The sequence below is a fragment of the Lontra canadensis genome, unplaced genomic scaffold, assembly GCF_010015895.1.
Source record: "Lontra canadensis isolate GAN:19392208 unplaced genomic scaffold, GSC_riverotter_1.0 scaffold43, whole genome shotgun sequence".
Lineage (NCBI taxonomy): Eukaryota > Metazoa > Chordata > Mammalia > Carnivora > Mustelidae > Lontra > Lontra canadensis.
Window position 1 is genome coordinate 4,057,314 of NW_022631037.1, and position 9,653 is coordinate 4,066,966.

Here is a 9,653-nt window from a genome sequence, read left to right on the forward strand (position 1 = left end):
TCTCGGCCAGCAGCCTCCGCCCATTTCGCCTGCCGCTGGCGCTTCCGCTTCCGGTAGCCCCCGGCCGTAAGTGTCCGAGGTACCAGCCATGGCGAGGAGCCGGCTGGAGACCGTGGGGAGTGTTTTCTCGCGGTGCGTGCTCGGACCCGGTGTGGGCTGAGGGTGCCTCCTCAGGAAGGGGGCTGTCGACCGCTCACGCTCTTTCTGGATGGGTCAGAACCGGGCGAAGCATTCTCCAGAGTGCAGGAGTCTGAGCCGGGGGAGGCCCTCTCGTGCTCCCTCCTGTCTCTGAATAGGTGTGCTTGACGACCCGCTCTCTGACCGCATCTTTCCCTTTCAAGATTGCACCTCTCCCCTGTCCGAGTGGAGTTCCCTAGGAGGAGGAAGGGAGGAAGATGATGATGGGCCCGTGTGGGCCACCTTTGTATTTTCTTCGACGCGGCTTGGATGGGACGGTGGGGGGGGGGGGTGGGACGCACCTGAGAAAAAATAAAACTTAAAACTTAACCCCTGAGCTTTGTTAGTTTGGTTTGGAATATGGAAATATGTTAACTGTAGGTGGGGAACACCCCGCTCTGGCCTCCTTCCAGTTCTGTCTTGTGGACTCGGTGATCCCACTGATGTCCCAGGCCGTGACTAGACTGACTCAGGAGTTTAGACTGTTGTAACCGACTGACCTTCGTTATTTTTCCTTTCTTAAGGACTCGGGACCTGATTCGGTCTGGGGTGTTGAACGAGAAGCCCCTGTGGTTTGACGTATATAATGCCTTTCCCCCACTGAGAGAGCCGGTCTTCCGGAGGCCCCGCTTGCGATATGGCAAAGCCAAAGCTGCCATCCAGGACATCTTGTACCCCGAGGATCGGATTAGAGCGTGAGTGCCAAGCCACATGGTGGACAGGAGGCAGCAAAACTTCAGGAGGAGAGATTTAGTTAGCAGTCTGGTGACTTTTTTAGGAGTCGAACCAGGGCTTGCCCTGTGAAGAAGGTCTTGTGTATCTCCCAAGTTAGGGAATTTGAAACAAGTTCTGGGAAATAAGATCTGGAGCCCAACAGTGGACTGGTAACTGCAGTTATAGCTACCCGTTTCTGTGTGTCTGTTAGCACTATGCTAAGCCCTTAAAAAACATTCTCTAACTTGGGCCTTACTCTAACCCTACAAGATCAGTGTATTGTCTTCATTTTATTCATAAAGACTATGAGGCTCAAGGAGGTCAACTCACTGGGAATTTAGTGGCCGAGCTCTTTCCCCCAAATAGTGATGTCAGTTTTTAGTACCTAGAATTTGTATGATTCTTTTTTTTTCTTTTAAGATTTTATTTATTTGACAGACAGAGATCACAAGTAGGCAGAGAGGCAGGCAGAGAGAGAGAGGAGGAAGCAGGCTCCCTGCTGAGCAGAGAGCCCGATGCGGGGCTCGATCCCAGGACCCTGGGATCATGACCTGAGCCCAAGGCAGAGGCTTTAACCCACTGAGCCACCCAGGTGCCCCGTGCTTCTTTTTTCTTAAATATTAAGATCAGAGGTGGTACCTTGTTCAGGGTAATACATATTTCTTTCTTTCTTTTTTTTTAATTTTAGAGAGAGTGGGTGTGCATACACACAAGAGCAGAGGGGAAGGGCAGAGGGAGAAGCAGACTCTGTGCTAAGCATGGAGCTCCAGGCAAATCTCGATCTCACAACTCTGAGCCCGACCTGAGCCAAATCCAGGAGTCAGATGCTCAGCTGACTGTGCCACCCAGGTTCCCCTGTCCTCTTATTCTTTTCTCTATTTCTGGATGTAAGAAAAGAATTGATGAGGTCATTATATTCTCATTTGAGGTCTAGACCCCTTTCATATCAGGAATCTCCTCCCCTGTCCCCCAACACTCCTTGAGGTGGGGGAACAAGTATGTTCTTGCTCTACTTGGAATTTTTCAGGGTAGTTCCTGAAGTACGAGATCTTTGGGGGCATTAATTTCTTTGTCAGTGCTTTTCTGGGTAGGCTCAGTACATGCACTTGGTCAGGATTTATGTATTAAAATCATTTGTGGGTGTGCCTAGGAGTCTTAATCAGGTCAGCATTCGACTCTTGATTTTGGCTCAGGTCATGATCTCAGGGTCCTGGGATTGAACCCTCCATAAGGCTTTACCATAGGGAGTCTGCTTGGGATTCTCTCTTTCTCCCTCTCCCCCTCTTCCTGCTCGTGCTTTCTATCCCTCTCTAAAAATAAAAAAAAAATTTAAAAAAAAATCATTTGTGTTTCTGCTGTATGGTTAGCAGGAGCTAGGTGATAGTTCATTGGAGAATGTGGAATATTTTACTGGTCCCTTTTTTATTACTGTTAATGTCAAAATAATAATACCTTGCATTTAAATAATTTTTTGAACCTTTATTTTTGTGGCTTCCTTTCAGTGTTTTTAATATTTTAAAGAACTTATAAAAACAAAATAAGTTCCAGACATATCAAAACCTAAATGTAAAAAATCAAAGCATAAAAGTACTAGAAGAAAACGTGGGAAAATTTTAAGAATAATCTGAGTGATAAAGACCTTTGTCAGTATAACATAAAACCCAGAAGCCATATTAAAATTTTCTGCCCCCTAAAAAAGTGCCACAAGATGAATCAAAAGCCAGCCAACATATTGGGAAAAAAATTTGGTAACAAGTATGACAAAGGGCTAATTATATTGCTATAAAGTTTGCTTATAAATCAGTAGAAAAAAACCACCAAATGGAAGAGTACAGAAAAGGAAATTCAGTTTGTTTTTAAACATATGAAAAGATGTCCAGTTTATTTCATAAGAAAAGGCAAAAGTAAAACGAGTTACAATTTTTCATCTGTCAAATTGACAAAGAACAAAAAGTAGGAAGAGAGAATTTGGCCGGGCTATGGGGAAATAGACACTCTCCTACGTTACTGCTGTGAGTGTAAATTGGCACAGCCACTTCAGGAAGCGTCTGGCAGTTTGGAAGGCCGTATTACAAATGCACATACCTTGAGCTAGTAAAACTATTTTTATGAATTTATTCCAGACTCCTTTGCACAGTGTACTAAGAGATACTGATAAAGTTAATCACTGTCTACAGGAGCAAAAGGTTTGGAAAAGGAACAAAGGACTGGAAACAATCTAAGTTCAATGATTTGAAATGATCTCTAAGAACTATTAAGTAGAAGAGGCAAGATGTACAATAGTGTTTTCTGTCCTTGGAGTTAAACTATGCAGCTGGCGGGGGGATGATAGATGCATGTATGCTTGTATATTAGAATATTCTTGGATGGATACACAAGAAAATGGTTAGTGTTGCTTCCTGGGAGGGAGCTGGGGGTTTGGGGTGGAGGTGAGCAGGAATGTTAACTTTTCATTGGATACCTTTTTGTAATATTTGGTGTATTTGCCATGTGCATGCACTACTTACTTAAAAAAAAAAAAAAAAGCTTATGTTTGACTTAGTAATTTTTCTTTATTCTTGGCCATGATCTATAAGTGGAGATTTATACTGTGTTGTTTATATTTTCTAGGAAATTTTATTCAGCCTATGGATCTGGTCAGAGAGCTTTTGATCTGTTCAATCCAAACTTCAAGTCTACCTGTCAACAGTAAGCCATTTTAACATGTCCTGGGTTAATTTTTTTGTTTTTTTAAGGAATTTAATGATCAATTTGAGTAGTTTTGTTGAATTCCCCAGGAGGAAAAAGCTACTCCGGTAGGAAGATGTGTTAAGGGAAGGCTTTATACTGTGTAACAGCATGTTGATGACTCTCAATATGCAGACCTCAGATGTGACTGCTTGGAATTCCAGGTTTGTTGAGAAGTACATTGAGCTACAGAAACTTGGAGAAACTGATGAAGAGAAGTTATTTGTGGAAACAGGGAAGGCTTTATTAGCAGCAGGTGTCATTCTGAGAAGAGTAGGAGAAGCAAGGACTGTGAGTATTTTTTAATTAAAATTATTTTAAGGATTAGTTGTCTCTTTGTTAGAAGTTAGAGGAAGCCTTGGTTTTTCTTCTCCAACCTTGGCCTGTGTCCCTGAACACCAGGTCAAATGCTGGTAGATGAAATATACTGAAATAAAAAAAAAGGTTGTGTATATATACATATACTAAAATTTTGTGATAGTGACTGCTACTTGGAACAAGTGAGTTAGCATTAGGGCTTTTGAAATTACGGTTTTCTAGAGATTTTTATCTTGTGTGTTGCTTGTTATAATAGAATTTGACCTGGGATATTAATGTTAATGTTTTGATTCCATGATAGAATGTGCTTAGTCATACAGCTTCAGCCAGTCAGTGGAGTGAAAATGACATATGTGTGATGTATTTATGTCTGGTCTTTTAAGCAAAAGGAAGGTAGTCACATTTCCTGGGAATCTGAATCCACGGGTGTCAAACCTCAAACAATATTGGAAAAAAACCAGCCTCTTCAAGAAGTTCCCCAGGATCAGCGTTTGGAGACATCTGAAGAACAGCCAAAAGGTCTCTCACCTCCCTGAAGAACTTGTATTCCATGTATACTGACATCCAGACTGTATTCACTAGATGAATGTTGAACTGTTTTTAACAGTTGAACTGTGTAAATGTTTCCCAGTCTCTAAGGCATTATGTTTGCCTTCTTTTAGTTCCTATTTCTAGGTTGTCATAAGCTCAGTTTCATGGTTTGAATGAACTTTTATGTTAGGATGGTATTAAATAAAGAATTCCCTGACTGCTTATAAAGTAAATTTACCTTAAAATTGTAAATAGCATGAGGAAACCTTTATAAGTATGGTTTGAATGGGACACGTTCTGAGTAGGTCTGCTTGGATTTCTGTGTTAACATGTGGGTTGGCTATATCTGATTCTCGGGTATCTTTTCTCTTTTCTGGCTCCGTCAGGCTTTTACTTGTGCATATGGTATGTCCCCTGGGCCAACTGTTTCTGTCTGTAGATAATCTTTACATTTTGCTATAGAACTATTGCTCTTCAACTTGAGAGGTCATGCTGACTTGTGCTTTGTGGTAAAAGTGAGAACCTATCATTGATGATAGACAAAGGTCGAAACTATAGCTTTAATCTCATAGATGAGGTTGAGAGTGCTGGAGGCAATTAGCATAGGCCCGAACCTAGTCTGCTTAGTAAAGATTTGAATGAACAAGTGATTACATTCAGCCGAAGACTGAATTCAGAGGATATCTGTAGATAACTGGATTGCCAGGAGGGGGCCAGCTCATTTAGATACTGTTTTCCCCTGGTATCCACCTGCCTCCTGGTGTGGAGATGTGCTCATGAGACCTTACCAACTGTTCTGCTTTCTTCATTTTCATATCTTCTCCTTAATAAATGACATCTTCTTCTAAGTGTGTAGCTTTTGTATTTCTGATCAGACGAGTGGTTTTCAGGTAGTAGAAAGAAGCTGCTTCAGAAATTCTCTGATTTTAGAACTCCTGTAGCTTTTCTGTTCTTTGTGTGCAGTCTCTTCTGTGTCCTGATAGACCAAGGGCAGAGCCCACACCTCAGCCTGGGTACGGCCTTGCACACGGTGCTCTGGGAGTGGAAGGTGAATAGTACATGAGGCAAAAGCAGTTCTCGGCCATGCTGCATCTCCCTGCCACCCCTGTCACCGTTTTGCAATTCTTCTTGTTTGTGGAATGTTTTACTTTTAGATGGGAAAGTAAATTCATCCATTCAACAACCATAGACAGCCAGTGAGTGCCAAGCTTGGGGAGGAGGACTTAAGCAGGTGGAAGAGACAGTTCTTTTCTCAGAGGAACAGTTGTGGGGGGGTCACTCATTAACTTTTCTAGACCTTCTGTTTCTGGGGTTTAAAAGGCAGGTTTTTTTTGCCATAATGATAATGATGACATTTTTAGAAAGTTGTTTGACACATACTTTGTATTTTTTAAATTTGTATTTATTTATTTATTTATTTTTAAAAGATTTTATTTATTTATTTGACAGAGAGCAAGAGAGCACAGGCTGGGGGAGCAGGGGAGGCAGTCCCGCTGAGCAGGGAGCCCAACACAGGACTCAGTCCCAGGACTCTGGGATCATGACCTGAGCGGAAGGCAGACACTTAACCAATAGAGCCACCCAGGTGCCTCTACTTGTTGGTTTTTTTTTTTCGAAGATTGATTTATTTATTTTAGAGAGAGAGCATGAGCCGGAGGGGCAGAGAGAGAGGGAGAGAGAACCTGAAGCAAGCTCTGTGCTGAGCGCGGAGCCAGATGTAGGGCTTGATCCCATGATCCTGAGATCATGACCCAAGCTGAAGCCAAGATTCAGATGCTTAACCAACTGTGCCACTGAGGTGTCCCTGATGCATAATTTTTTTTTGAAACTGTACAGGTACACGGTTCAGAATTTAAAGGTAAAAGGCCAGTCTCCTTTCTAAAACCCATCTCCAGCCACCTAGTTCTCTCCCCCGAGGCCATTTCCTTTCCGGGAATATTTTGGGCATATGCACGACGACACTGTGCTTACTGTCCTGTACCTCGTTTTTCTACTTAATATTATTGTCTCAGATCCTTTGTGTGGATGCCTAGTGATATGATCAGTGCCTGAGTGAGAAAAGTGGCTGTATGTGTTCTTGGGCTGCAAACAAGCCAGTGCTGCTGTGGGTGTACCCATCACTGTGGTACTGCTGGAGTTGCGTGTCTTTGATTCTGATGTTGTCCTCCACAGAAGCTGCTCTTCTACACTCCTGCCAGCAACATGCGGGGATGCCTGTATCCCTGCACCCTCACCAGTACATTTCCAGCTTGGGGTTTTTTTTTTTTTTTAAGATTTTGTTTATTAGAGAGCATGCACATGGGCAGGAGTAGGGAGAGGGGTAGAGGGAGAGGAGGTGGGAGAAGCAGACACCTGCTGGGCGTGGAGCCCGGGTCAGGGCTCAGTTCCAGGACCCTGAGATCATGACCAGAGCCAAAGTCAGACACTTAACCGATTGAGCCACCCAGGCGCCCCCATTTCCATCTCGTTAAACCAGACAGACTCTTTCCTGAGGAGAGTCTAAGCCTGGTAGAAGGGAGAGAGACTAGACCTTACAGCAGACTTCTTCATGTTGAATCTCCGTGGTCAAAACAGTGAAATTGAAGTTCTTTGGGGAGTTCAGAGCCCTTCACACAGTTGGTGTAGGCAAAAGCCATCGACAGCATAGAGATGCTTGGGGAGAATGGAAGTATGAGCTCATTCTTGCATTAAGGAGCTTAAAATCTAACTGGGAAGATGAGTGACCTTGGAAACAATAAGATGAACAAAAATTCTTTTAAGTTATGATATGAAATAATGGTAGCGTTGGGTAGGAGCCAGATCTAGACTAATCCAGGAATACTGCACGGAGAGCCTTGAAAGGTGGGGGCAGTTGAAGTAGGCGCGCTGTTTCCCCTGCCTGGAGCACCCTCCCTGCCACCACTGTCTTGAGAAACTGTTTTTACTGCCCCTCCAAGTGGGGCCTGCTCAGGGGCGGCTGGCTGGCTCAGTCAGTAGAGCATGTGGCTTTTGATCTCAGGGTCCTGAGTTCAATCCACATGTTGGACATAAAACTCAGTTACAGAAAAAAGAAAAAGGAAAGAGAAATGGTACATGCTTGGAAATGTTACCTGATACGCAAATCAGATCTCCAGTCCCTTGCGGAGCCTCTTTGGGCTGCACTCATGCACGTCATTTAGTTGGCACACCTGGTCTGCTGTTGGCGCTCCTGCCTCACCCCTGGTCGTCTGTTCTGGAGGGGACTACCTTCTTTCTATTCAGAGTGTCAACAGGTGCAGAAATTCTTAGTTGTACCTACTGACACATTAAACCGAGCCTTTTCTGGAGTGGGCCCTCCGTGTGGGTTTACTAAACTGAAGCAAGGAAGGCATGTGTCCAGGTTACAGTGCAGTTTGCAAAGACAAGTTTGAAGATCTGAGGCTGGTTCTGGTTACTCCGGTTTTCGCTCGTGTGCCCTTGTGCCTGTGATGGTGCCAGACTACAAAATAGGAATAATGGTTGCCTCTTTGGCTTCCAGTTATGTGAAAGTTGATACTGAATGCAAAGCTCACTTGTAATATGTGTGACAGGTGCTTCTATTACTCTGAGTAGTGGAAAACAGGTTTGAACAGGTGTATGGCGTCAGATCATGGTGGCCTCAGTAACTATCCAGAGTTGTTCAGTTGGGTATAAGGAAGTCTGAGCAGGGAAGTAACATAGTGAAAGTAGTGTTGTGTGGAAGGAAGATTCACCCAGATGTGATGCAAAGAATGGGGTTGGAGCGGGCAGAGAGGGAGGTAGGGCAGGAAGAGGAGACCTGTCAGAGCTTTGGTCTCTGCAGCCATGCCAAGGTTACAAAGCTTAGTGACCAGAAGAATGCCTACATCACTAACAGCAAGGTTGGGAGGAGGGCTTCAGTTCTCAACATACTGAGAGGTAATGGTGCATCGTCCAAGTGGCAGACAGAGGGATGAGTTAGATATCTGGGAGACCGGGAGGAGGTCGCTAGCACAGGGCTAAGGGTTGGAGCCAGGAGAATGAATGAGCTCTCCAGGGGGAGTATAGAGAGATACTGGATGGTCGGGGACTGAGGCAGATGAATGCTCTTAGTTAAGAGACAGAAGGAAAAAGAAAGCCAACAAAGGAAACAGGTCACTCATCTCCCATCACCTATATAGCAAGGCTTTTTTTTTTTTTTGAATTTCTATTTATTTGAGCGAGAGCAGAAGTGCTCAACCGAGCGCAGGGGGTGTGGGGAGAGGGAGAAGCAGGCTCCCCATTGAACAGGGAGCCCGACGCAATGTAGGGCTCCATCCCATGACCCTGGGATCACGATGTGAGCTGAAGGCAGACACTTAACCGACTGAGCCACCCGGGTGCCCTTATGGCAAGGCTCTTTTAAGTGGTACTGGATTTACAAGGTTAATTTTTAGAGTTCTTCCTTCGCTTTTGTTTAGTAGGCCTTATTCTTGATCATGTGTCCTTAAAAGGCAAACCCAAGTCCTTTTGTAATTTTGTCTAATACTTAATGTCATGTTCTGTGATCATGAAAGCAGTATTATAGAAAAATCGGTGCTCTTAGAGGATTCCTGATTTTTTTTTTAATTTTATTTTTTCAGTGTTCCAAGATTCATTGTTTATGCACCACACCCAGTGCTCCATGCAAAAGTGCCCTCATTAGTACCACTACCAGGTTCACCCAGACCCCGCCACCCTCCTCCCCGCCAAAACCCTCAGTTTGTTTCTCAGACTCCACAGTCGTTCTTGGTTCGTCTTTTCCTCCAATTTCCGCCAATTCACTTTTCCTTTCCTTCTCCTAATGTGATTTTTTTTTTTTTTTTAAGATTTTATTTACTTGACAGATCACAAGTAGGCAGAGAGGCAGGCAGAGAGAGAGGAGGAAGCAGGGAGCCTGATGCGGGGCTCGATCCCAGGACCCTGGGATCATGACCTGAGCCAAAGGCAGAGGCTTTAACCCACTGAGCCACCCAGGTGCCCCTGATTCTTTTTTTTTTTTAAATGATACTGTATTCTCTGTAAATAAAGGATGGCTTGCCATTTAAAAGCATTGCACACATTCTGTCTTTAAAGAAAGTCATTTAAGTGGAATAAGATTTTCTCTGAGCCCCGCACTGGTGCCTGCTTCCACTCTTGGGAATCCAGACAGGCACGCAGGATCTGTGGGGCCTCTTCCATCCTTCTAGGCTCTGCGCTCTGAGCAGGTCTAT

The 9,653-nt window shown here is 44.1% G+C and overlaps 1 protein-coding gene across 1 annotated transcript; it reads left to right on the top strand.

Annotated features, from left to right (window-relative positions):
* MRPS23 (mitochondrial ribosomal protein S23) lies at nt 1-4,691 on the top strand. The gene is made up of 5 exons (XM_032871984.1): nt 1-132; nt 702-872; nt 3,502-3,579; nt 3,783-3,909; nt 4,320-4,691. Exons 1-5 carry the CDS (start codon nt 89-91, stop codon nt 4,470-4,472), a joined length of 573 nt encoding a protein of 190 aa, XP_032727875.1. The 5' UTR covers nt 1-88; the 3' UTR covers nt 4,473-4,691.
* Nucleotides 4,692-9,653: the final 4,962 nt, after the last annotated feature.